The sequence below is a fragment of the Aspergillus luchuensis genome, chromosome 1, assembly GCF_016861625.1.
Source record: "Aspergillus luchuensis IFO 4308 DNA, chromosome 1, nearly complete sequence".
Lineage (NCBI taxonomy): Eukaryota > Fungi > Ascomycota > Eurotiomycetes > Eurotiales > Aspergillaceae > Aspergillus > Aspergillus luchuensis.
The window spans coordinates 4,266,899-4,293,317 of record NC_054849.1 but is presented as its reverse complement, the minus strand read 5'-3'; the positions used below and the strand labels follow the sequence as shown (position 1 = coordinate 4,293,317).

Genomic DNA, 26,419 nt, shown 5'->3' with positions numbered 1-26,419 from the left:
TTCGAGTTCGCGGCAGAAAAAGCCGACGATCACCTGCACTGGTTGGCCACGGATTGGAATCCCTGCAGCCCGCGATATAAGCTCAGCACTACGGAGTACGGGAGATATAAGATAATAAGAGGGTTCGGAAGAATACTTTTAGCTATCTAGAAGGATAGCACCAATGGTAATAATTGATTATTCGCATACTATGTAGAATAGACGATTCAACGATCTGCAGCAAACTTGACAGCATCGGCTACTACCGAGTCATGCTCAAATCCCGAATCATCCCCGAGGGATTACCTAACCTCCGCCGATGTCGGGTGGGCTCCCATGGCTTCACCTTTAAATTCTCCTTCCATCGCAGACTCGGAGGCAAAAGAAGGCGTCTAGATCACAGATAAATCAATTCTTGCAGCGATTGCGGGAGGCGATAACTGTCAGCCCACGCCGGAGTTCAAATATATAAAGCCACCAGCACCATCCTCCCGACAGCAACAAGTCTCGACGTCATCGGCACACCCTTTACAACTTCATAGAACGTTGTCAATTCTTGACCGACATTTCTTCTACAAACCGCCATCATGCCTATGGTAACTGCAGCTACCACCCTGCGACGGGCTCTGGAGAACCCTGACTCCTTCATCGTCGCCCCCGGAGTCTACGATGGACTGTCAGCTCGCGTCGCCCTTTCCGCGGGCTTCGACGCTCTGTACATGGTAAGTGGCGAATGTCACAATCTTTGAATGCTGGCCAACCGGCTCACCCCTCCTTACAGACCGGTGCTGGTACCGCTGCCTCGGTTCACGGCCAAGCAGACTTGGGCATCTGCACTCTCAATGACATGCGCGCCAACGCCGAGATGATCTCCAACATCTCCCCTAGCACTCCCGTAATTGCCGACGCAGATACCGGCTACGGCGGCCCCATCATGGTCGCGCGCACGACCGAGCAATACTCGCGGTCTGGAGTCGCCGCCTTCCACCTCGAGGATCAGGTTCAGACGAAGCGCTGCGGACATCTTGCTGGCAAGATTCTTGTGGACAGGGACACCTACGTGACGCGGATTCGGGCCGCAGTGCAGGCTCGCCAACGAATTGGCAGTGATATTGTGGTGATCGCCCGGACGGATTCCCTCCAAACCCACGGCTATGAGGAGAGCGTCGCAAGACTGCGGGCCGCGCGCGATGCAGGCGCGGATGTAGGATTCCTCGAGGGGATTACGTCCCGGGAGATGGCCCGGCAAGTTATTCAGGACCTGGCGGGGTGGCCGTTGCTACTGAACATGGTGGAGCACGGGGCCACGCCGTCGATCTCAGCGGCCGAGGCCAAGGAGATGGGCTTCCGCATTATCATCTTCCCATTCGCGGCATTGGGACCTGCCGTTGCGGCGATGCGCGAAGCGATGGAGAAGTTGAAGAGGGATGGCATCCCGGGGTTGGACAAGGAGATGACACCACAGATGCTCTTCCGCGTGTGTGGATTGGATGAGAGTATGAAGGTGGATGCGCAGGCGGGGGGTGCTGCTTTCGACGGAGGGGTGGACCTGAAGTAGTTTGATGATTTCTTTGCGCAGTACATACCTTGGGGCCTACCTTGAGGCTTAGAACATAATTGTATAGATGTAAATATGTTGCATTTGATTTGATCTCGGAGTGTAGTAAGACATGGAGGCTGTTCGTCTCGTGGATATAGCATAGCGATAAAATGAGAATGTAGATAACTCAAAACTAATTGTTGCAACTGAATGGTGCTGACTGAGCACCAAATAGGCAGTCGTCTAACCCTAATTAGGTCGACAGACGGGTTTCGAAAGGAGGTGCTTAGTCACGCCGGATCATCGGGCCCCAAATTGAAGCTGACGAGTCGCTCTCCGCGACAGGAATAGTATCCGCTCCTCGTCTCGAACAGGGCAGCTGGCCTCTAATTTTAGAGGGCCCCCAGGCTGAAAAGGAGATTCTCAGCCCATCCAGGAAGTGGTCGGCTGATATTGAGGGCCGAACGTGGCTTACTGTTGGAAAGTCAGCAATTCCTGCCAACCGAGAAGGGGGTTCCGTCGGCATCCATGGGACAGAGACCCAGGGAAACACTATTTATTTACATGTGAATGAAGTAGTATAGATAGAGGTATAGAACAACGCTCTCCTATGAGTGCAAGAGCTAGTTCCCAGAAAATCCAAGACAACGTTCGATAGTCCAGCCAGTTTTCGGTGGCCAGAACCTGGCAGGTCGCACCCCCTCGGTGGATTAAGCGACTATCGTTACCCAGACTTGCCGGTCACGGGCCAACAACAGGCAATGACAGTTGGGGTAGACTCGGACACGGGCTGAAGATTACCGAATTGTCGCTGTGCTAAACTCTAGTGGCCCGCTGGCCAGATGGCTCATGGGATGACCAGTGATTACGATACAGACAGCAAAACTCGATTGATGGTGTTGTTGTTTGGGGCTGCTGACCATGGCTGCGCAGGATGTTTGGAATTCTGGTTGCCGCCGTCCCTGGATTTTGGGGGTCCTGAGCAGGGTCCGCGGCAGGGTCAAATTGGGGTTAAGCCGTGGCATTCAGGGTCACTTGGTGGGCAAAACAGCAGGACCCTTAGGGGTCCTGCAAGCCTTTTTTTACCTGAAGCTATACCAAAATTACCGTAACGATCCAAGGTGGATGCAGTGAGAGCAAAAGTCACTGCCTGCCTTTCCACCCGAACGCAGGCTCCAGTCTTACGGTGTGCAATCTCACGGTCTGGCCTGTATTCATCCACTGTCAGTCCATCGGATCAAATCACTGTCCAACGTGGGTCTTGACGTGGCGATGGGCTGGCTCGTTCCTGGGTAACCGGCAGCAAGGTCGGGATTCGACCAAGCAACAATGACTGGAGTTGAAGTGACTTGTTTATGGGTGAAATTAAATTGAACAGCAGAATATTGGTTTGAATGACGTATCAATAAGCAGTGCGATTTACTCTGTCGAATTCTTGCGATCGGGCAGCATTCCAACTGGATTCCATGCATCTAATCAAACCCCGCCCTATCGTGAGGCGTCCACTGATCGATCGTTAGGCGATGGGCACCACGGGATTCACTTCCTCTGGATTGCTGACATGTTGAAATGCTCATCATCACTGGTAACTCAAGAGACGGTGTAGAATTGTTGGAGTGTGTACCTGAACACGATGCAGCACAAAGTGCTGAGTGCATCTGTAAGGTACCAGGCACCGTACGGTATTGTACAACGGCAGGCGCGATCGGCGGGGCGGTTCCAGGGATTGCGAGTCTCGACCTACAAAGCATATCCTATCTACCATTGACTGTTGATGTTCTTCAATATACTATCTGCTAAATGGGTATGCTAACTGTCGGGCCTTATCCGAACGTAGAATATAAGTGGGTAATTATTGTGTTTACTGGGTCAATAAATCGAGTTCCAACCATGCTATATCGAGGTATCTATGCTGTACTCTGTATTTGCAGACGAAAGAAGGATTTGGGTTTAGACCCCCAGTGGGGGCCATCCCACCAATGAAATGCCATTTTGCAGCATCCGAACGGCAAGCTCAGGAACCGATGCTCGTCTTCAGCCAATCAATCACCCCCAAAGCCAAGTGACTCCCCTGATCGACCCCCTTTTAATTTAAAGAAATCCAATTACAGGTCCGACTTGATACGAAGAGGACCGTTTGATGCGGGAAAAGTGAAAAAACCATGCAGAGTGAAAGAAAGGAACGATGGTAACGAACTGAATGGGAATCTCCCCTTCCACGATCTGGGCCTGGCCTTTCCATCTCCTCCCCCCTCTAGCTTTTCTTATTATTATCTCCTCTTTCCCCCCCGGCTCTTCCCTTCCTCTTCTTCTCTCTCCCTCTCTGCTCTGCAACTGCTTTGCTCTCCTTCTCGGGTACACATCTCACTCCTTTGTGTGTGTTTGTTTCAAGGCTGAGCGTCCCTATTGGTGTTGCTCGCGTCATTCATTACTCCCAATCTACTCACTCTCTTTCATCAATCGTGTACCCTGAAACCGGTTGCTTTGTTCCAATACAACACCTGTGATACCCATTCAGTTCATTGTTCATCAAACCAACATCATGCAGCTCAAGAACTCCATGCTCCTGCTGGCCGCTCTGACGGCTGGCTCCGCTACTGCTCGCCTGCACGGCCATGAACGCCGTCACCACCACAACGACAAGCGTGACGTCGGCGATGTCGTCGTCGCTACTATCGACGGTCAACAGGTCTCCTGGATCAACGAGTGGTCCGGTGTCGCCGCTACCACTGTCTCTGAGGCAGCCACTACTCAGGTGTCTGTCGAAGCTGCCGCTACTGTCTCCGTGGCCGCCTCCGTCGTTGCTTCCGTCTCGGCGGTTCCTTCTGCTTCCAGCTCTTCCGGCGCAGCCACTGCTAGTGGATCCTGCTCGAGCTGGACCGACACCCTCTCGTCCGGCGATTACTCTCGTGCCGGCTTTGGCAAGTCCACGGTCAGCAAGCGCACCACCAACGCCATCTACTACACCGGCAATGTCGGCAGCCCTTGGGGTAGCAACATCATCGAAGTCGACGCCTCGAACGCCTGCCAGTACAAGCACGTCGTCCGCATTGACGGCGCTGAGAACGACGACTGGACCGTCGTCTTCTGGAACAAGATCGGACCCGATGGAGGTCTGAACGGCTGGTACGGCAACTCTGCTCTGACCCTGACCATCAAGCCCGGTACCTCTCGCTACGTCGCCTTCGACGATGACTCCCAGGGTGGCTGGGGTGCTGCCAAGGGTGACAAGCTCCCCACCGACGAGTACGGCGGTTACTCCTGCACCTGGGGTGAATTCGACTTCGGTAACACTAGCAACGAAGGCTGGTCCGGCTGGGACGTGTCTGCCATCCAGGCCCAGAACGCCAAGCAGGAGATTCAGGGTATGAAGATCTGCGACCACCAGGGCAGTGGATGCTCCAGTATCTCCAAGTCGGCCACCAGCGTCATCAACGCCTACACGGCTGCCCTTGCTGCTGCCGATGGCATCGGTGGTTCCCTGTCCTCCGGCCCCGTCCGTCTCCAGGTCACCATCGACTTCGAGTAGATGTGTCTTGTCATTGATTTGTTCAGATTTCTTTTTTCTTTTCAAATATTCCCTTCGGTAAACTTGGCTTGGGGTTAGGGTGTTTTTGTGTGTGTGCAGGCCTGCACCGGGTCCTTCGGGGTCTGACCCTCGCAGCTGGAAGTGAGGGTTACATTGCACGTCCGACCCTTGCCGTGCTGCCAGGATCTGCTTGCTTGATACGTTCGATTGTACATACATCCATATACCACCGTGATTATTGAGTTATGAGTAACTTATACTCTGAGTTTCAATCTTTAATCATATCTTTACATAGTGGCCAGTTGGCTAGTATCTTTATATCTAAATCTATAAATGTCCTAAGTTCTGTTCTCTGATTGGTAAGCTGCATCTGGCTATATCACCATCTCTTATCTGTACATATTTCCCCGCGCCTATCTAGTATTTCGGACCCGGCTTGCGATCAGATAGAAACATGACAATAACCAAAACAGAAGAGTTCACCTCACAGCTAACGAACATACTCTAAACATGAGATGTAATAACTACCTAGTATCTAGTTATATTCAATCTATAAAGTAGTTATACCCGCTCATCAGCTCAAAAAACCATTCTTCTAGGCCGATGGCCATTTCCACTCCCTTTCTCTTCATGTATAGAACTAAACCGTGCTAAATCTGCATTATAACACTCCACAATGGATATAGAAGACCCCCGGGGCATTAAACGATAGGAGCTGGAGTAGATATTGCGTACTTCAACCAAGTGATTATACAACCCAAGTAACTACTTGAAATGACTGACTACCAAATAAAATCATTCCAACATCTGGGAGGTTATTGCCCAATTTATCAGGTATAACGCGGGTAAGCTTAAGTTCAACGTATGGTGTTGAGATCACTGGGTTGGTTACTTACTTTATTTTAAAGCCGTATAGTATGTATGTCCTGGAGGTTTAGCATAAGAAAGTTAGGACTGGTATGCTCTTGCTACCGGTGAGTTGAATCTACTATATTTAATCTTCATACGAATCTCCTCCTTCACAGGAAAGATGGCATGACTACTAACACGTCTACCAGCTTTATAGCTGGGTTGACGCTGTAGGTTAGTTGATGGAATGACTGGAGATGGCTATGGTGCTTGCCTATCTCTTAGTGATATGAGAATTGAAGAGTTGCTTTCCTTTACCCTGCACCTGTGGCTGGACCATACCACTTGACACGATGATAGATAAAAAATTTACAAGTATCTGGCTTGTGTACAAAGGGTTGATATACTTCATAGTGAGGAGACGGTGAAATGCAATCAGCGAACTGTTGTAGCGATACTGTACCCCTCACCTACCCACACAGCTATTAGCCAAGACGTTTAGGCCTGATACAGACTGCAGGCGAGAATCTAACCCTGTCAGTGTCTCACCTGCGTAGTATCACATTGCACACTAAAGCACTTAGCACCCATTCGCCGAAGCGCTAGTCAGGCTGAGAGGTCTGCGCGTGCAAATCTACCTTGAAGTTCAGCATCCATAATCCACATGGTCAATGAACTCCATCTGACAAGTGGCGCTGCTCACACCCGGAAGCTATTCCCTGTAAGGCTGGAGGCCCGAGCAAGCGCTAGTTAGATACTTCATATTTGGAGAACTGTGTCCCCCCAACCCTCCCATCTTCCAGATATTAGCCCCGTCAACAACCCAATCGCTTCTCCCGTCCCTTCCTCACCATGATCTCCCCAGCAGAAACCATCACCTACCTATTCAGCGGGGTGGTTGTGTCAAATATATACCTCATAATAATGCACCTCACTCCAATCCCTCGAATCATCCGCTGCCTTCCCTTTGGCCAGGCGTATGTCCTGGCTCTCCAGGCGATGGTCGCAGCTTGTATTGTCCGGATGCAATGCATTATCCTGAATCAGCCATTCCAGCTTCGATCGAGGAAGATCAAAGTCCTTCTCTTTCTCTATGCTATCTTTCCAATGCCGATACTTGTGGTATGGGTGGATACTAACGTTCTTCCGAGGGCGTGTGGGTGTCGGTGTTGGAGTTGATAGTCTGGCATATACTGGTGGAGGAGGCCAAAAGCCCCAAGGGGATGTTTAAGTCTTATACTAGGCGGCTCTTTCAAATGTCTGCTTTGTACCAGGAGGCTCTTGGTGTGTATTGGCGTTGTCCAATGTTAATATGAATGTACCAAAGAGGAACTATTCAGTCCAATACCTCCACACTGGAATCAATAGAGCACAAGAGTATCCCTGTCTCGGAAGAAAGCACCACTACAGTAGCGTGAAATGTAGGCTTCGGACACTCCGCATATACATATTCCGCTTGAGACGGGCAGGGCTTTTCATCATACCATGAGTAGAAGGTAGGGAGAAGGAGAAGGATCCCAAGCTTGCTCGCAATACTGCTTCATATTAGAGAATAATAGATACTTCGAATTTTGTCTTATTGGAAGAATACTCTGCTGCACCTTTCTTCCCTTCTTTCTCCCATTCACATCATCTTGTTTATTATATAATTCCTTTCCTGGGATCTATGGATACTATGCGTGACAGCCTTACCTCTTATTTCTTTGACTGGATTAGATTCGAACAATCTTCTTAATCAAGATTTTATTCTGTCTTAACACTATTAATCTTATGGTGGAATTCAAGGTTAGTAGCATAGGTAAGTAACTGAAGGGCTAAGAACACATTGAAGGTATTGTATGTAATACGCTGTTGTACTTCCTTTGTGGATTAATCAAGGTGCCTCGAATAATTATTTTCTAACTATGACATGTGCATTTGTCGATTCTTATCTATATCCAAGACAGAAGGACTATGGGTACTGTTCGTGAGTGTCAGACCAAGCAAGAGGAATTCTATGTAGAAAGTAGGGGTTATAAATCAACATATAATATGCTCGCTGGGAATGTCGAGATCTGAAGATTTGAAAGAAACTGGTTGGCTACTCTTACACCACCGTGGAGGGAAATACTTAATAAACAATCTATCTAATATACACTATAGATCAAGATCACGCAAAACCTTCATCGCGTCCATTTCAAGATCTAGTTCCTCCTCTTTTTTCCCTTCCCCTTCACCTTCCTCCTCATCTACCACCTCGAACTCACCCTCCTCGTGTACAGGCTGAACAGTCTGTGTCCAACCCTTCCGAATCGACGGTTGGAACGTAAGATACCCAACAAATGCCGCAACGCTCACAACCGCATACCCAACCGACAACCATACATCCTTCGACTGTGCGGCGGCAAACGCCGACATCGTCCTACGCTCAATCCCACTCAGCTCCCCGTTGTCATCGATCGCCTCCTTCATCCGGTTGTTCAAGCGGATATCCTTCCAGATAGGTGTCGCATCCGCAAGGGTATTGTAAAGGGTGCTTCCAATCGTAGCCAACCGGGCTCGCTGCGGTGCCTGCCATGGCAGCATCGATGATCGTGATCTCTTAGTATCATCCGAAGGAAGAGCATGTTCGAGCTCGACAACACCGAAGATCTCCTTCACCATTCGCTCCGTATACGCCGTCACCTGGGGCGCCTTGCTGCGCATCGCATCCCTCAACCAGGGGTTAGGTAGCTCCGGCACAAGCGCCAGACTCAGGTATCCCAGCGCCAAACAGTCCAGGCTTGTAGGTCCGTCCTCGCGAGTGTGCAGAAAGTATCCCTTCCCGTTGAGGATTTCCTCGAGCGGCTCGAACAGTTCCGCGGTCAACGCCTCCAGCTTGAACTGGTTCTGCTGCGCCGTTTTGCCGATTAGGGATGAAACGGTGTCGCGCGGCTGAGGAATGAGGTTCTTGGGGATCTGGCCTGCTGCGACGGCGGCGGAGTGGTCACGTTTCCGTTGGTCTTCGATGGCTTGTATGTCCAGGGAGGAGAGGCCGAGATGTTCGGTGCGGGTTTTGGCGGCGCTGTGAAGTTTCGGAGGGAGGATCCATTGGTTGGGCCATTGGAGGATGGCGCCGTAGGAGGGAGAGGTGCAGTTGTAGTAGTTTTGGCTGGTGACGTAGAGGGAGAGGTCGAGGAGGGATTGAGCGCGGGATTCAAGGAAGGCGGAGAAGCTATTGATGATCAGTTAGGACTATCTCTTATCCTGATCGACTATAATATCAAAGTCCTGGGACGTGGCAAAGCATACGCAATGTTATCTGCTTTTTCGAGTCCATCGAGACCCTGATCCAGGTCCCAGTCGCCGTTCGAATACTGACGAAGGTAGTCGACGATATTGCGGAACCGGCTCACCCATGTTGAGCCATTTTTGAGGGCAGGCAATTCGCCTATAAGATTGGATGATATTAGTCAATGCGCCATTAATCCCACAAGTGTAGAGCAGGGGCCCTCCAGAAACTAGCATTCGGAGAATAAACCACTCAGATAAACATACAAGTCGGCGACACGGAAGGATCACTGCTTGCGACGAGCACCCAGGCGTCCTTGGGCACGGTCAGGGACAGATACGTAATGGCGGCGAGACATTGCGCATCAATAGACGGCAATGAAAACGCCGGACCCCAAATATGAAGTTCCAGAACCATCTTTTCCGGTCGTTGCGGCGATGGCCAGACAGATGGAGGTTGCGTTGTTGGACCGGTGCTATCACGTGGAGATTCCATCGCCGGGCGGCGAGACTGGTCGCCTGAGGCTGACAGGCAACCATTCCAGCATCAACTACTCCGTATCTTTCGGAGTATCTACTTGCTACGGAGTATACACGATAGAGAGCGGGGAAGAAAGAAGCATGATGTGGATCGATCCCTCGTATTCCAGGACGTAGATACCATCCTGCCTGATCTAGTAAGTGGTTGGTGCGACTGGCCAGTGCAACAGATACAGTACAAGCAGCAAAGTAGGGTCATCGGGTATGTGAGATGGCATTGAGTAAATTAAATCCATGGGGTTTTGGTTTCACTTTGTGTCATTGACCCCTCCTTTTAGGCGAGGGAATCAGTCTACTAATCGGTCTAAGTGCGAGTGATTTTCTTCGCATCCGCGTCCCGATCGTAATTGATGATAGGAGAAGGGCCTGGGAGTTTGAAGCTAGGGAAGTAGTCAGATAACTGACTGGCTAGCTAGTTGGTAGCTATTTAGCCAAGTACACTGACTGACGGGAGAGTATGCGACACTCAAGCCACACCTACTTACGCCGTTACTAGTAGAGGTAGTCAACGACTAAGTTAGTAGTTAGTGGTGTAGTAGTATCTACCGGCTCCCGCAGAATTAATCAAGAGATGTCTGCAGAAGTTGAATGACACCCACTTAGCGCCATAACTACAACAAGAAAGTAAGATTTAATTTTACCACATCCATCTCTGCCATCCAATCCAGCACATGGCATGACATGATCAATTCCGGGATTTGACATCGGCCTAATGAACTAACGCTCAGTCCCTGCTTACATTACGGGTTAATGGTGAGCAAAATAAATCAAAATAACTAAATAGTAATAACGGGCTCCAGGTACATCCGGGGTCAGTTGACCTGCGATCGGACATTCGTGCTAAACCCATCTAAGGTTCAGAGAACGTGGCAGACAATAACAGAAACAGGGCAGGATTATGGAGCTTAGGCCGTACCTCTACCCTCCACCCCGCCACGTATACCCGTTATATCGACAAGCGGGCAATCAAGGCACGGGTTTCTTGGTCCTACTAGGCAGACACACACACACATGCAGGTGGGCCGGTCCTTGAACTGGATGAGGTATGTAGATAATAGCTCATACATACACACAGTAATCTACCTATAGAGAGAGGGAATAAATTATCAGCTTATCATTGATCAGCATTCTGTTTATCGTCAGGCTACCCGCATCCATTTATCCATTCATCCATGGCATGCGCTTGGCTTCCTACATATGCAATGCAGGTGGCATGTGGTTTGCTTGGCGGTTACGAGATTAGATTCCTTAACTTGGGTGAGAGGGTGAGGAGGAGGAAGAGGGGTCCTTAGAACCGGTCTTTGGCACACATACAATCCAACCAATTACCACTTATTGGCATAGATAGATAGTCAAGTCGGTTCCTGTTTAGTAGTACTAAGTCCTGCGGTAGAGCCCGTCGTATCAGGTGCGCCACCCGGGCCGCGCAGGCCAGGGTGCGTACCTCGCAGAAACTATTGCATCAAGTAAGAAAAAAAAAAAAAGCAATATTGCAGTACAACTGATAAGGAATTGCGGGAGAGGCGGAAGACTTGTGTTTCTTTTTCTTTTTTATTTTCTTATTTCCCTCGCTTGGATCACCGTATGATCGAGTCATAATCTTGTCAAATGCCGCTATCTGATTACTCAATTCAGTGCGGTACATGCGCCAAAAGAGGGACTGGGACTGGCGCTAAAGATGGATGGAGTTTCTCCGTACTACAGAGAAGGGGGAGGGGGGATCGCAGCGCTATTGATTCAGAATCCCTGCTGGGCTGCGCTGTTGTTACTCCGCTGCTGAACGTTGCCCTGTGTGTGCTTCCTGTCGATCTTCTTTAGGGAGGGGGAGTTCCCCGCGGTCACACAGGTTACTCAAGCAATGCACCATGCAATGCTGCAATGCGGTTATCATGAGATGCTTACAGTACTACAGTATTGTTTAAGATTGCAAGATAGGAAGTAAATGGTCAAAGAATTTGATAGTCTCATTAGCAATGTCAAAGCGCAGCCAAGAATGCGAAATGCCGCTGGGTATATTAAGTCTATTATACATGCCGTCGATTTCAGATAAAGCTCAAATCCCAAATGTGGATGATAACAATCAAGATGGTACACATGACTGGAAAAGGAAATAAAAGGAATTAAGTAATTGTTGAACCCCATGTGCGAATGGAATCCAAGGTTTCCGAACAACGCATTGACATCGGTGGGGATCGTGCGATCCATGCTGCAATGGGGTTGGTCGATGAGCAATACCCGAACTTGCACATGAAACTCGTATGCTCGCGAGTCTTGTCGTCATCACTTGGTGTTGCAGGGTCCGGTTGCTGACAAGGCTGGTTGGAGATAAATGGCCCGAGAGTGGGGAACCAATAGCGAGTCACAGCATCATGGTCCCTCTTGTCGAATCGGGCCCCCCTGCAGTGCGATAGGATCTGCCGATCACTCGACAGCCGCGTGAGCTGATGCAGTGCAACGATTCGATGTCGCAATGTCAAAACGTCATTGTAGATTGGGAGCAGAGAGCGCCTGCGCGTGGTCCCGGAGAATAGTATGGAGAATTAAAGACCGGCCCAGGAGAGGCTTCCGTGTGGCGGTGGTAGTCAAAAAGTCCGAAAGATGGCGAATCGAAGGTTGTTGAGGAATGCGAATAAAAGGTATAAGTGGGAAAGGAGCAGAGCCAGAGTGTAATGTCCCAAAAACGAAATCGTGATAACCATATGCCGAAAGGTGCAACTCCCATGTCATGAGAGACTCGAACCGGCCCACATTGTCACTGTTCCTGGCGGAGTTGGTGGGAAGAGCTGTGGTTGAACCGGCTGAGTCTGTCGGTCGTCAAGTTCATATCAAGTGAATTGCCCGTTGTTTTTTTACTTGGGGAGCGGAGGAAGAGGACCCTTTGGCGGGGGACCAGGGCAAGGAGGGAACTGAGAGGTAGAGCCACCGATGGAAGGCATGATGATGTAGTTGTGGATGATGGTAATGGGTGGTGTGCGTGGTGATGGTAGTAGTGGTGTGAAGGAAGTAGTAGTAATAGTAGTGTGGTGGTTAATGTAGTGTAGTGTAGCACGCGAGTTGTTTGAGAGGATTGAAGTTGAATGAAACCAAAAGGATTGAAGAGGACGAGGTCAGATGGGCGTCTAATATATACTTGAGAGCTTCCCTCAATTTTCTGTGCCCTTATTTTTATTTTTATTTTTTGAAGAAAAGACCAACCGGGGTGATTGGCGCTGAACCAGAAGTAGAATAATAATAATGAAAAATAATAATGGGGACAGAATAATCAGAAGGAAAAAGAAAAAATTAAAATTAAATCATAAATTATAAAATCATAATTATTTTTTTTTCTCCTCTTCCCTTTCCCCTGTCGGGAAACAGCTGAGCTCCACCGGCCGGACAGGAGGAAACGAACTACGTCAGAATCTGACCGCGTCCTTACACTAGTGCGGTACGGGTGGGCTGCCAGATGGATTCTCGATGGATGCCTTTGCTGCTGAGGCCCCAATGGGAAATCCCAGGGAAATTTTCTAGAAGCTCCTGTTGTCCCACTCCGGCCGGGGACTGGCCTTCACCGCTGAGACTTTTTGCCTCCCCCCTTTTTTTTCCTTGGGTTCCGCAGGTCTAATTAACATGCGCATTATCGGAGCTTATTTGATGGGGTGTGGACTGATGGTGGTGCTAGGTGGGCGTCTCAATCAGAAACAAAGGGTTGTCTGTAAGGGCGATAAAATGTCACAGCCGAACAAATGGACGGGAAGAGAATGAGAGGGAAAAAAAGTTAGTCTACTTAGTTAGCAGTGAAGGAGAAACAGGATCGAAGGAAAGAAGAAGAACAAGAACAAGAACAAACGACACAAAGCGAAAATTGGGAGGGAACAAGTGAAAACGAAATTGAACAAGGCAAGCAAGCATTCCTGACCCACTCCAGCGTTTATCGTCCTCTTTCGTTCGCTCTTGCGCTCGCTCTCTCTATCTTGACTCTCTACGGAGTCGTCTCTACACACCCCGTTCTGGCGGCTTCTTTTCTCACCATTCCCGATTTTGCTTTCTGGGCAAGACAGTCCATCTTTTTCAGCAAAGAAAAGAAAACGGAAAATCCTCTGGGCGAGACGCCGCCCATGTGACTACAACTGTAACTAAACGCTAGTGCCATTTCGCTTGGTTACGTAAATTACCATGGGGGAGGACGAGAACACTGACGAAGAAGCAGCAGCAGCAGGCATGAGTTAATCACTTTGTAATGGTGAGTGAGTTAACATTGCTATCTATGACTCAATCGAAGGGATCAATGCCACCGTTAGAGGATGCGCTTACTCCGCATCCCGACAAGGATGGTGTCCAGGCAACCTCATCCCTGAGTATGTGCAGCTGCGTTTGATAGGCTTACGAGCTTTGGGGGCTAGTCCAGCCATGTCTACACGTGCCAGTTCGTAGATCCTTTGAGCACCAGAGGGGACAAGGTCCAGGATGATCCGAAGTCAAATGCGCGGCTGTTGCGCTGCCCGTCTGAAACTCGGATGCGTGTGATTTGATTCCTCACGACCACCACACAGACACCCTCCTCCTCCTCCTGTATGTACTTACTTCCTTCCCACCCCCCAAAAGAGGGAAGATCTTAGCTCCAGCCAGATTGTCGGGACCTGCGGGCCTATCCTCTTCCTGTATCCATCCAGTCCAAGCCACCACACATCCCGTAGTTCTCAAGCCCAAGTGACGCCTGCATCCTTCAGCCTTCCCGTTTCAGCCGTGAGTTGGTCCTTTTTCGCGAGCATGGATAGCTGAGAGTGGTGAGACAGGCAGTAGACAGCTGAGGAGCCATAATCCATGATTGGGATTGGAAGAAACGTTCTTCTCTTTCCTTCCCTTACAGCCTTGTTCAGGGGGAAGGAGGGAGGGAAGGAGGGCAGTGGTGATCCGATCATAACGGAAGAATGACAGGTCGTTTCATCTGTACAGGGCGGCAAGTTTGTCGCAGCCAACGGGGTAGCCGCAACCTAAAGATACTACTACACACCCACACAGACACAAACTGAGAAGAAAAGAGCTTGGATGGCGTGTCCTCAGGCCGCCGCCGGAGTGATGTTTCAGGGGTTGATTATCATCGCTCTCACCCACAATTGGATCGCATCTTCGGGGTTTACGTCCGCCAACGAAAACCCCGTTTCTCCTTGCATGAAAGTCAGGAAAAGGTAAAGTACCTGCGTTCGTATTGTCCGAGCTCTCAGACTTTTGGGTGCTGCCCTGAACGGGTTTGAGTTCAAGGAACTGTCTGTCATCCATCCATCCTTTTTCCAAGGAACGGGATCCTCGGGAAGCGATTGGAATCTGCTAATTCCGGGCCCTTCCATTTGACGGACATCTCGGCTGACAACCATCCAGTCCATCCATTGTGGCTGATGTCCCTTGCCTAGTCTTGGCTGTTAGGTTGCGGTTTGCTATTGTTGCTTGCTGTAAGGCTGCCCTCCTATCATCCCTGATCAATAACTATTAGACTTCACAATTTCATAATTACTTATTACTTATTACACATATCCTATACCTCCGTACTTGTACCATACACCCAATTAATGGTCACTGACTGGCTCGCTATCTTCCCGTCCGTCCCTGCAGCTTGAGAGAACTAACTGAAACTAATCTCCCACGCCAGCTGACTTGGGGGTGTACTTTCTTATGCAATGCAACGCTCATCAGGTCCAATCCGGTTTGACTTGATTTGATTCTGAATGAGTTCATTAATTGAACCAGTAGACATCCACCAATCTCACCCCCCTTGGCCCAATGGAGCCCTGGCGTGCAACCGGACTAGCACCACCCGCTTCATGAGTAAAGTATCTAATGAGGATGCGCGGCGTCACGCCGGATCATCTGCAGATAGGACGTGGCCCGGGATGCGAAGGACACGGTAAACAGGAAGGGAGAAACGATGATCCTGCACGTCAATCGATTGCTGCATCGACTCATCGGTCGATCCATCGAGATGCGGGTTGCGTTCTCGCGTCGATGATTTGACCCGGTCGCTGGTCTCTCCGCCGACAATTTTCGTTACCCACGGCCGCTAGAGAGATAGGCCGGCGCCTAACAGGATACTAAGTTACTAACTAACAACCCCGGCCTGCGTCAAGTCGTCCTCAACGATTGACTTCTTTGGCGTAGTGTGCAGCTGTTAGCGCCGCTGCATGCATGACCACTGACTGAGACTTGAGAAAGGACAAGGCAGGTTTTCTTTCTTTGCCAGTCCTAGCAGTAGCATCGTGAGCTACGGCGTCCTACTGTATCTACTAATTTTATCCGGTTGGTGGTGATGGCCGCCTGACGCAAAAGAGATCCCGCGCGCTTCCGGTGGATGAATGGTTCATTTCCCCTTTCCTTATTACATAGTAGGTATAGGTTCCCTGAATGATCCGGATCGGTCATATCATCATCTTTGCCACTTCCTGATTTCCCGTCAGGTCACATGGCTCTTATCCATTTGGGACGATGGGGACAGAGAGGGCCAAAAGAAAAACACATGGCAAGAAGGAGAAGGATGTTGACAGAGTGGATCCCAGTTCCAAGAGAACGAAATGAGATCCCCACTGTTGGGGGTGTTCATTCCGCGCCGTTGGTGTGGTGAAAACTGGATCGCAGCCATCAATGGCCGGTCTCAGTGCGGAGGCAGGGTGATTCACGCCAATTTCGTCAACCTCCTCGGCAAACTCCCACTGCAGTCCTGGACAGATTGCTATAATAGTGCACAAAGTGGAGAATGGGTACACATGATACACCACACTCATTGAGCCTTTGTCATACTTACGCGCCTTTCTCTCTCTCTCTCTTGCTTGTTCTCCCCAACTAATGTTGTCGTATATCCCGGACAGTTTCCCGCCTCAAGTTTTGGTTCCCCTGCGGGTTAGTGGATTGGATGTAACGCAGCAATTGCGTTAATGCAGGTACTATGCATCTCACTGCATCCTCGACTATCACAATCACCGTGACGCCTCCCAATCTGCAATATTCAATAGTCCGACTGCAGAAGGGGTTGCCCACGCCGATGTAGGCAAGATCGGAATTTCCCAGGCAGGACTCCGTGCGGCGTACATATCTAGTGAAGATCAACATCAGGGAATTTCTCCGCTCTGTGGAATGGTACTGACTCTTCCAGAAACCGTCGCAATCCATGGTTCACCGCTCCTCTTGTCGCACAGTGCTCGTCCACTGTCCGTCCCACACAGGTTGCGGTTCAAAACTCTCAACAATCGCTCCCGCTTTGTCGCTAATTCGGGACTAAAAGGCCACTAATTATGATACGAACTTGCTACTTTGTTCTAGTGAGCAGCCGGTCTCAGCACCGCCTTTGGCGCCGCCGGTTTCACTACAACGGCTGGTCCACTTGCTCCCACTCTGTTGCGGGAAACCACTGCTCATCGAATTCTATCCCAGCCTCTTTTTCACCACACAGACCCCGTTGATTATCGGTTGGCTGAATGGTGTTACCGTTTCTCCTTCAGGATAAGCACTTGAAATTACTGCCATCCTGGGTAGTAGCGTAGGAGTCTACGAAGTACTTGGTGCTCTGAATACCGTGTCTTAGGACCCATGTTGATCACGATTTTCAATAGCACCCTTATGGTTCGACTACTCCCTGTTGAACCCCGCAGCGGGATCGGATCTCACGGGCGGCTGGCTACGGTTTTTCTCGAATCCTCAAGCAAGGCAATAACATAGGCAGCATAGGTTCAAACCTCAGTTACAATTCTTTCGGCATTCTTCCTCGCGGTGTCCTGCCTCTTTAGGCACATCTCAAGAGGCTAAAAGCCTAAAAGGGCTGTATCTATCTAGAGGGTCTCGTCTACGTCTTCCGCATGGAAAAGTCGTCCTTACCGTGGAACATGGATCCCAATTTTATCAGTGTCGGTCAATCCTACTCCACAGTACGGAGAACTCCGCCCACTACCTTAGTCGGAGAAAATTTTGTTTGGACCTGCCCTTTTCTTCCTCGACTGACGTCAAGATTCGGCTACTCTCCATTGGGTCCAGTGCAGGGTTTGCTTAGCCTTGCAAGATTATTAACGTCTGCACGCCGATTACTGGGCCATTGTTCAAATGCTTCGGAAGGCATCTCCGCAAAAGGGCGGACAGGGCGCTTCTGAAAGAAAACGGTAAACCAAATCCCGGTCCTCGTTTACTCTGGTGTTGGGGTAAAATTAGACGACACGGCAATATCTCGGTACTTTGACTCTTGGCAAGATACTGAAGCAGAAGCCATTCGGGACGCGTCTGCTCAATCTCAAACGCCATTCTGTCTCCTGTTTTCAGATATATCACGGAGTCGCAAGCTGTCAATCGGCATGTCAACGTGAAACAACCCCTGTACATCAGTATGTTATGCGCCAGGATCATGGCTTATGCAGCAAGCCGAAAGTCTAAATGACCCTCACATATGTATGCGCTGCAGTGCACATCCATGCGGCATGGTGTTCTATTCCAACGGCGAGTGCCCCGCAAGAGGCTTCCAGGGACCGACTGAGTTATGACAGTCTAGGCCGATTGCGACGTGGCCTGGCACTGTAGACGTGGTCTTCGGCGCAAAAGGGGCGAGACGGTCAGGTTCCTTGGGACCGGGTGTTACACAGAACCTAATCCAGATAACGGCCAGCATCCGAGTCAGGCTGTCGCACACCACTGTTTCGTCGCCTCACTGGAAACTCGAACCTAAAGATGATTCTCGGCCGGACTGGTCTCGACTCCAGCTCATGTTGTCCAGACGGGCCGCCATCGCACCAGGTGGTACAGCAATTTGCGAACACGTCGCAGGACAATGTTCGATCCTTTTCAGCTGGATAGCATTCAATCTGCATCACGCGCACGAGCATTCTGCAATTCATGATATGCGACCGTTGGACCATACCATGCGTTATGCAGAAATCAAACGATCAGGTCGCATCTTACGACGAGGCGCCATCCCCGTCCCACGCAGCGTGTGCAAGTCTTGCAATGCTGTAACGTATTGCAGGCAGCTTCGAAATCATTCTTCGGGCAGATCGCCCTGAGCCTGGCTTGATATCCATTCCTCCATCAAGACCTGACGACCAGGTTCTGCCGGTGCAGCTCTTGTCCCTGTTTTGTCACCTTTCCGCGTGACAAGCAGACACAGCACCCAACCGTAGATATTGAATCCCTCGTAATTGGTCCTGAAGCGCATCTTCTTGTCATCACCATCATCAGCATCTCGCGATAGCGTACCCTCATCCTTCCTCCTCTTCAAAGTACGCCGCCGCTCCGGCGAATCATCAGACTGCCAATCAGCATCATCCCGCTGGCGCTTCCCCCCAGCCGCATTATCATCATCATCATCATCACCACTCGCCTGTGGAATATCCCTCATCTCCAACCCCTCTTCCTCATCACTCTCAATCAAGATCCCACCCCTAGCCGCCCCAGAATCAGAACCTCCTCCCATCCCCCTCCTGACAGCGTATCCCCCTTCCTCCTCCTCACCAAACTCCTTATGCCTCGTAAGAAGCGAATGGCGCGTCCTCGACTCGCGCAAAAACAGCGCAACCTCGAATTCCTCTACACGAATTGCATAAATAATTAGCCAGCCATTCTTCCCCCTTCCATCTTCCCTCTTCACACCAGAATATTACAAAAGCAATAGCAATAAACATGCCCTATGCTATGTAAGAATCTAACTCACCCTCAGAAATAACATCCTTCACCGGCTTTCCCTTCTTCTTCGCAAACAACCGCTCATTCTCCTCACGTAACTTGGGCAGCACGAGTGGCCGGATCGCTGCGAATACGCGTGGGAGTACGGCGTCACGCGCATTCAGGAGCCATCGGATATCGGAGGGGTTCTCGAGGTAGATTCGACTTTCGAGGACCGTGTATTTGCTGATTCGGAGGTAGCGGCGGATGGGGGCCATGCTTGAATGTGCGCGGGTGGGTGGGTGGGTTGTGATTTGGTTGGGTTGGGAATCGAGCGGGGAGGTGGTGGTTTGTTGGTGATGGATGCGGGGATAGTCAGTAGTAGGTGTGGTCTGATGTTGGGCTTGTTTGGTGGTTGTTGTGGTTGTGATGTTGGAGGATGTGAGTGAGTGAGTGTAAATCAGTGACGTTACCGCTGCGAGCAGTGACCGCCAAGCTTAGGTTAGCTGCGGTGCGGGATTACTACGGGCTGGCTGGTTTGGCTGTATGTAGCCTCCGAACAACAACACTGGTCGGTTTGTATCTAGGAATGTGGCTTAGCTGGTTTGTGCTACTTGCAGGGGTGCTGAGGGTATTAAGATTGATTCTATTATTGTTTTTCTGTTTTTTTTTGGGGGGGGATCGATCATACGATGTCTTCGGTTTTGATTTCGTTCATTTTGCTTCTCGGTTTACTATACAACTGATGCTCAAAGTAGATGAAGTGCAGGCAGGTTTCGGCCGAGAGCCATTCGGTTGATTGTTGTATTGGCTGGGTAAGTATCTGGTGATATTTGCATGGCGGTTACTGTAGTAAATTTTCCTATGGTTAATGGGTAGGTATTGTGGCTGGCACTGTTAAGAGGGTTGTTGCTATTGATATCTCGCTTTCGTCTACTCCATCCAGAATCTCTGGCTCTCCGAAAGTGATTGTTTATAGATGACTATCACTGGGAAGTATGATCCTATTGGGCTTATACATGCAATATGATGGACTATATTCCAGTCCACTCAAGCATATCCGTGGATGTATAGGGAAGTGGAAGCACAAATGGCGTGGTGTTTGATATTCCTTTCCTTGCTGGGATCGGTAATACCTCTCTAGGTTTCTGTATCCGGTTTCTATCCCTTTCCCTGGTTTGGTCTTGCATATCAACATAGCAAGTGTTGTCCGCAATTCTGTTCTTGTTCCGAATAGAAGCTGCGTAGTCAATTGAGTATATGGTAGAGACTAGATTGATGTAGCGATATTTCCACCTTTAAGGTTCGGCCTTAGGGCGTTCAGAAAACTGTGCACTTAGCTTTGACATGTTCTCTGATGGGAAGAAGCGTCGTGGCAAGAATATCATGGTTCTTTAGCTGGGATGAGTCTTTGATATGGGTACCGCGGGTCTCTTGTGTTGTCTTTGTGTCTGCATATTGGGATCTGAATACAAGAATCATTTATCTGAGATGTACTCTATCACAGCTGGAAGCATATTAGTAAAGGCCTGTTTGCTAGAACAGATCTCAAGTCTGGCTGATAAGTTTCTGTTCAGATTCATATTTTCATGTGTTGGGTGCCATTTTGCGTGCTTGCACTGGAAGCTAAGTGTAGTGGTTATGAAGTAGATGCCTGCGATCTGATCAATTTCCATAATCAAAGAATAGAATAAACAGTTACAATATTGTGGTCATGTAACATGAAGTTGGTCTCGAGTGACTCCGGTTATGACTGTTGTGGTGTGGGCTAAAAGGTTTGACTGGGATATATCGTGCATAACATACTTGTATCGTGAAAATACATCTTCTTAGGTAGCAGCATGCTATGGTGCTATATTAGGTGTTTCAGAATGTTTCTTGATAACTTAGGTGCTCTGGCACTATCGTGAGTCACTGCAGATGATGCAGTGAATAGTACCAGAAAGGGGGCAGATACGGGTTTAATATATAGTTCAGCAAATTCCCACCCACCATGTCTAAATTACCCATCTGCTAATGCTCACCAAGATCTGCAACTATATATATCATGAAATTAACTATCAGATATCATTATCATCTCTATCTCAAAGTATACACCGAAATCGGCAGCCGGGGTGCAGAATGTATAGACGTCACATGACACCGCGTATCGCTCGCGTCTCCCTGAATCGACGATCTGCAGCTTCTAGACCCCTCAGCATCAACAACACAAGCCCCATGGCTACTCCGCAATGGATCCTATCCTAGATGGGCTCAATTCCGCCCAAACAGCCGCCGTAGCGTCTCCGTCCCCCATCCTCCAGGTCCTCGCTCCACCCGGCTCAGGAAAGACCAAGACCCTGACCGCGCGCGTCGCGTACCTGCTTGCGCACCATGGCTACCGACCACAAGATGTCATCTGCTGCACATTTACAATCAAAGCTAGTCGGGAGATGAGGGAACGACTGGCAAAGCTGATCGGTGATGAATTGCAGAGGAAGCTGATTCTGGGAACATTTCATTCGATTTGTCGGAGATATCTGGTAACGTATGGGTATCTGATCGGGCTGAAGAAGGGGTTTGGTATTGCGGATTCAGGAGATAGCTTGGCGATCATCAAGGTAGGTGGTCTAGCTTACATGGTCTATGTGTATGTGTCTGTGTCTGTTGCTGACTCCTACAGAGGATCATCAAGCGATTGCAGGTCGGAATCCAGCCTAATGCAGCGAGGGCAAGGATTTCACACCAGAAAGCTCATGGAGTCAGTCCGGATGAGCTGGCGGCGAAATTGAACAAGAATTCGAAGGTTCTGGAGCAGAGAGAGTTTGTTCAGGTATATCGTGAGTATGAGGCAAATCTGGCAGCTTCAAGTTTGCTGGACTACGATGATTTACTTGTGCGGTGCGTGGAACTGCTCAGGAAGCATCCGCAGTGTGTGTCGAACGTTCAAGCTGTTCTGGTTGATGAGTTTCAGGATACGAACCATATCCAATATGAGTTGATGAATTTGTTTGCGTCCCAGAATCAGCGGATCACGGTTGTTGGGGATCCGGATCAGAGTATCTACGGTTTCCGATCTGCCGAGATCAAGAACTTGGGGCGTATGCAGCAGCTATATAAGGATACGTCGGTCGTCTTGCTGGAGGACAATTACCGGTCGTCTGGGTGTATCCTGAGTTCGGCTCAAGATGTCATTGAACAAGATTCATCACGGCCAGCGAAGAAGCTGCAACCGACGCATAGCTTGGGCACTATGCCTGTCCTGCGCAAGCTGCCTGACTCGGAGTCGGAGGCTCTCTGGATTGTTCTAGAGATCAAGAGGTGCATCGCCTTGACGGGGAAGCTTGTGAATTATTCGGACTTTGCGATACTGCTCAGGTCGGCTGCTCTCTCGCGACAGATAGAAGCCCAAATGGGAAAGCATGGGATTCCGTACCGGATGGTTGGTGGCTTGAGGTTCTTCGACCGAGTGGAGATCAAGTTGCTCCTGGACTATCTTCGAGTAATTAGCCAGCCGGGTAACACCGATGCTCTCCTGCGCATTATTAATGTGCCGTCTAGAAAGCTCGGTGATGAATCAGTCAATATATTGACAAAGGGCGCGGAGAAGGCGAAGAAGCCGCTCTGGGACTTCATGAAGGATGTTGCTCAAGGTCGCAGTTCAACGGAGAAATCTCTATCAAAGCCTGCTGACAACGGACTCTGCACACTGGTTGGACTCATCGAGTCTGCTCGACAGAAGCTCCGGGAATGTACCGACGGGTCGTCGCCGAGGAAGCTCCTCGACTTTTTGATCAAAAAGCTATCATTCCGAGAATATCTCAAAGCGTTACATGGCTCGAATGAGGAGAACCGGTGGGCTAACGTGGAGGAACTCTTGACCCAAGCTGATGACACACCTGGGCCAGAGAATGAGGCTGAAAACGAGGAAAATCTTCCGGAAATACAGGGCATCGAACAACAACAAGCTCATCCGGGCGAAGAGGCGCTGTCTCGCTTTTTGGCGAATGTGGCGCTGTCCACAGAGGTTCTTCCGCAGGAAGGTGAAGAGGGCGAGCAATCTAATGAGAAGGTTACCATCTCCACGATTCATGCAGCAAAAGGCCTTGAATGGCCTGTGGTGTTTGTGCCTGCCGTGCTCAATGGCATTATCCCACATTCACGTGCCGAGGACTCGGATGAAGAGCGAAGACTGCTTTATGTAGCCATGACCAGGGCACAGGCATTGCTATATCTAAGTTATCCTCTCCGACAGTCCCGCGATGGCGAAGAGGCAACATTGTCGAGCTTCCTCCCGTCAAAGCTAGTAGAGGAGCGATTTCGTTTTCTCGGACCGAAAATCAACGACAGAATTATCCAAGATATCGCAGATATCCTACGTCGACCAATGCCGGACTCAGCTGCTATATCGGAAGGACGATCTACCTGTGATATCCCATATGACGATCAGTGGACAGAAGATGGCTTCGAGGCGCCTGATGCCATCATTCGCTGGGACGGCACCAGAGCCATGGGCGGGGAGCCCAATCCTAAGAGACAACGACTCAACCAGGAGCAACCGGGCGCATCGACGACAACGTACATGTCGTGGACGACGCCGACCATGAATGGCTCCAACTTTTCTGTTCCCACAACATTATCCCTAGGTTTCTCGACAGCCCGCGAATACATAGCGACTAGCGACTCAGCCCCAGAACAACCCCCAACCCCAGCCGAGACCAAGTCGAACGCCGTAGCTGCCAGCATCGTCGGTCGCAAAGCGGACGGACTATCGCAGAAAACGATCTCTGGATTCTTTGGGCAGCCTTCGTCGTCAGGCCCGAAGAGCGGTTCAGGCGCGGCTGGGCGCTACCAGCCTCAGGGCAACCGGAGAGACGCGGTAGGGCAAACGCGTCACAGTGGATCGTCGAACTCTGAGTTTAAAAGTGTGATCCCATCGAATCTCCGGACGTATCGCCCGCAAGGGCCAAAGTTGCAACCCCCTCGACCAGTTCTCGAACCTTCCGACACGAATCAATACACCTGGTTGGCAGCATCCTCGAAGCCCTCGGAGGGACAGAAGCCGTTCTCGCGCGCCACTCAGGGACCGAAGTCGACTGATGAAGGAGCAAGCGAAGCTGGGAAGGATTTGCGGACAAGCGAGATTAAGAGTCTTTCAGGGACCGTCGGGGGAGCCAGACCGGTGGCCACGTATCACACGACTACCATGTCGATGGTGCAGACGGGGCCAGCGACGACGATGCGACGGACGCTAGGGATTCGACGAAGCATGAACGGATGGGCGGATCGCATGAAGAGGGAGAACAATGGACCATCTTCGTAGCCGTACGAAGAATGGTGTGTGGCGTCAGGCGAAGACAAGGGTATATACTGGTCAGCTATAATCTGTGGGCGCAATTACGAAGTCATGATCAAACCATCAAACTACATGGTAGTATAGCATCTTTACACTTGGCGAGTACAGCCCCATACCTTCATACCTTCTAGCAATCCTTCGTAGAACATGAATCCTATACCCTCTTTCATAGTAAGTACATAGTAGTAGGTCTTCACCGACCAAGCCCAACTCCAACTCGAACTCAGCACAGCAGAGCATAGCACAGCACAGCACAGCACAGCCCACTAACCCCCATCTGTACTAGCCAGCCACCTTACCACCCCAGCCAGTCCTCAGCATCAGCATCAGCATCACTTCGACCGTCCATCCATCCATCCATCCATCCGTCCTCAGTAAGTAAAGTACAAAGTAACTCACCCAATATGACCTACCAGTGATGTAGGTATGTATGCACCTAACTACTATAAATGTGCAAACGTAATACTAAATGAATAAATAAACACCAACCATCCATTCAGGAACCTTCCATTACCCACGCAAAGCAAAGCAAGCCAGCCACAATAATCCAATCCCGCCTCACTTTATTTCACAGGCTCCTTCGCCTTCGTTCCTTTCCGTCATTGTCGTTATAATTATTATTATTATTATTATTGTTATTATTGTTATTCTTGTCTCGAACTTACGGGGGGACTAACTAACCCAGATCCGGGTCTAGTCTTTCTTCGCCTGCCTGCCTGCCTGCTGACCTGGCCTGACCTGGCAGGGTTGAGACTAACCCAATTACAGTACTCTAGTACTAGTATTAGACCTAACTGGGTTAGTTACTGTTCTGCCAGTTAGTTGGTTGATTACTAAGATATTACATAAGGGGTGATGCAGGCACAGCTGGCGATAGTTCATAGGAGGGTCACAAGGGGGTCACGTCACGTCAGTAGTTGGATTTGCTTTTGTACCTGACAGACAGACGGGCTGGATGGGTATATGGGCACGGTCGGTTGAGTGGGAATGGATGGATGTAGCGGTGTGCTTACTAATGTAGGTAGGTATTAAGGTGTATTGTTGGGAGTTTATTAGTCTAGTAGAACATGTAATGAGTGAGTGATTTCTCTGTATCTTTCCTCGGATTATATGATTGTAGCGGTGAGTAAGTAGTTATTCTCTCTCCCATGTGCATGGTCTGATTTATTATTCCGTTACTATTAGTAGGTATGGGATGGGATGGGATGGATGTGATTACCTGAGGATAATAATGATGTGATTGGGGGTGTGGGGGATTAAATTATTTACTCCATATTGCCTTAGTATGTCTCAATAATCTAATCTACTTGGATGGAAAAAAAGGAGGGAGGTGAAGCGAGTTGAGTCGGTAAAGGAAACCAAGTATGGTTCTACGTACTGGATTTAGCTCTAGTGTAGCTTGCTTACTCTGCTAAGGTAGCTTACTGACTAGATCCGGAAGTAGATAGTTGCTGATGGTGGTAATATAGTCTGGGGAATGATAATTACCCTGATAATAAGCTTGGAGCTATCTTTCCATCCATCTATCATTTACTGAAACGTTTGAGCTATTTTCTATCGTCAGCATCATCATCACCATCATCAAGACTATTATTGGAAGAATGAGCTGTTTATTTTTCTGCTTTACTTCTTGCCTAATTTATCGGGCTTCATCAAAGTATGGTTCTTATTGCGACTAGAGAAAAGCTAAGACCCGAGATAAGGGGGTGAGTGAGTGAGTGGTGTGGATGGGTGGTTGATCCATCCACCCCCCTTCAGAGGCAGGTCTATCTCGAGTACAATACACGGCATA

The 26,419-nt window shown here is 49.6% G+C and overlaps 8 protein-coding genes across 8 annotated transcripts; 4 read left to right on the top strand and 4 right to left on the bottom strand.

The window, feature by feature from the left end:
- Positions 1–566: 566 nt before the first annotated feature.
- AKAW2_11433A (isocitrate lyase/PEP mutase family protein) lies at positions 567–1,537 on the top strand (the record flags this gene model as incomplete). Its single annotated transcript, XM_041683917.1, has 2 exons — positions 567–701; positions 761–1,537. The coding sequence occupies 2 exons, from the start codon at positions 567–569 to the stop codon at positions 1,535–1,537; spliced, it is 912 nt and encodes a 303-aa protein (XP_041538153.1).
- Positions 1,538–4,061: 2,524 nt separating this feature from the next.
- On the top strand, positions 4,062–5,048 carry aspf4 (allergen Asp F4; the record flags this gene model as incomplete). Its single annotated transcript, XM_041683916.1, has 1 exon — positions 4,062–5,048. The coding sequence occupies one exon, from the start codon at positions 4,062–4,064 to the stop codon at positions 5,046–5,048; it is 987 nt and encodes a 328-aa protein (XP_041538152.1).
- Positions 5,049–6,749: 1,701 nt separating this feature from the next.
- On the top strand, positions 6,750–7,076 carry AKAW2_11431A (uncharacterized protein; the record flags this gene model as incomplete). The annotated part of the gene is made up of 1 exon (XM_041683915.1): positions 6,750–7,076. The coding sequence occupies one exon, from the start codon at positions 6,750–6,752 to the stop codon at positions 7,074–7,076; it is 327 nt and encodes a 108-aa protein (XP_041538151.1).
- Positions 7,077–8,033: 957 nt separating this feature from the next.
- On the bottom strand, positions 8,034–9,642 carry AKAW2_11430S (uncharacterized protein; the record flags this gene model as incomplete). The annotated part of the gene is made up of 3 exons (XM_041683914.1): positions 8,034–9,090; positions 9,168–9,306; positions 9,414–9,642. The coding sequence occupies 3 exons, from the start codon at positions 9,640–9,642 to the stop codon at positions 8,034–8,036; spliced, it is 1,425 nt and encodes a 474-aa protein (XP_041538150.1).
- A 5,107-nt stretch (positions 9,643–14,749) lies between these two features.
- AKAW2_11429S (uncharacterized protein) lies at positions 14,750–15,049 on the bottom strand (the record flags this gene model as incomplete). Its single annotated transcript, XM_041683912.1, has 1 exon — positions 14,750–15,049. One exon carries the CDS (start codon positions 15,047–15,049, stop codon positions 14,750–14,752), a length of 300 nt encoding a protein of 99 aa, XP_041538149.1.
- A 1,077-nt stretch (positions 15,050–16,126) lies between these two features.
- AKAW2_11428S (uncharacterized protein) lies at positions 16,127–16,438 on the bottom strand (the record flags this gene model as incomplete). The annotated part of the gene is made up of 1 exon (XM_041683911.1): positions 16,127–16,438. The coding sequence occupies one exon, from the start codon at positions 16,436–16,438 to the stop codon at positions 16,127–16,129; it is 312 nt and encodes a 103-aa protein (XP_041538148.1).
- A 2,231-nt stretch (positions 16,439–18,669) lies between these two features.
- Positions 18,670–19,570, bottom strand: AKAW2_11427S (uncharacterized protein; the record flags this gene model as incomplete). Its single annotated transcript, XM_041683910.1, has 2 exons — positions 18,670–19,217; positions 19,342–19,570. The coding sequence occupies 2 exons, from the start codon at positions 19,568–19,570 to the stop codon at positions 18,670–18,672; spliced, it is 777 nt and encodes a 258-aa protein (XP_041538147.1).
- Positions 19,571–21,523: 1,953 nt separating this feature from the next.
- Positions 21,524–24,594, top strand: AKAW2_11426A (ATP-dependent helicase; the record flags this gene model as incomplete). The annotated part of the gene is made up of 2 exons (XM_041683909.1): positions 21,524–21,892; positions 21,955–24,594. The coding sequence occupies 2 exons, from the start codon at positions 21,524–21,526 to the stop codon at positions 24,592–24,594; spliced, it is 3,009 nt and encodes a 1,002-aa protein (XP_041538146.1).
- Between the last annotated feature and the right edge of the window lie 1,825 nt (positions 24,595–26,419).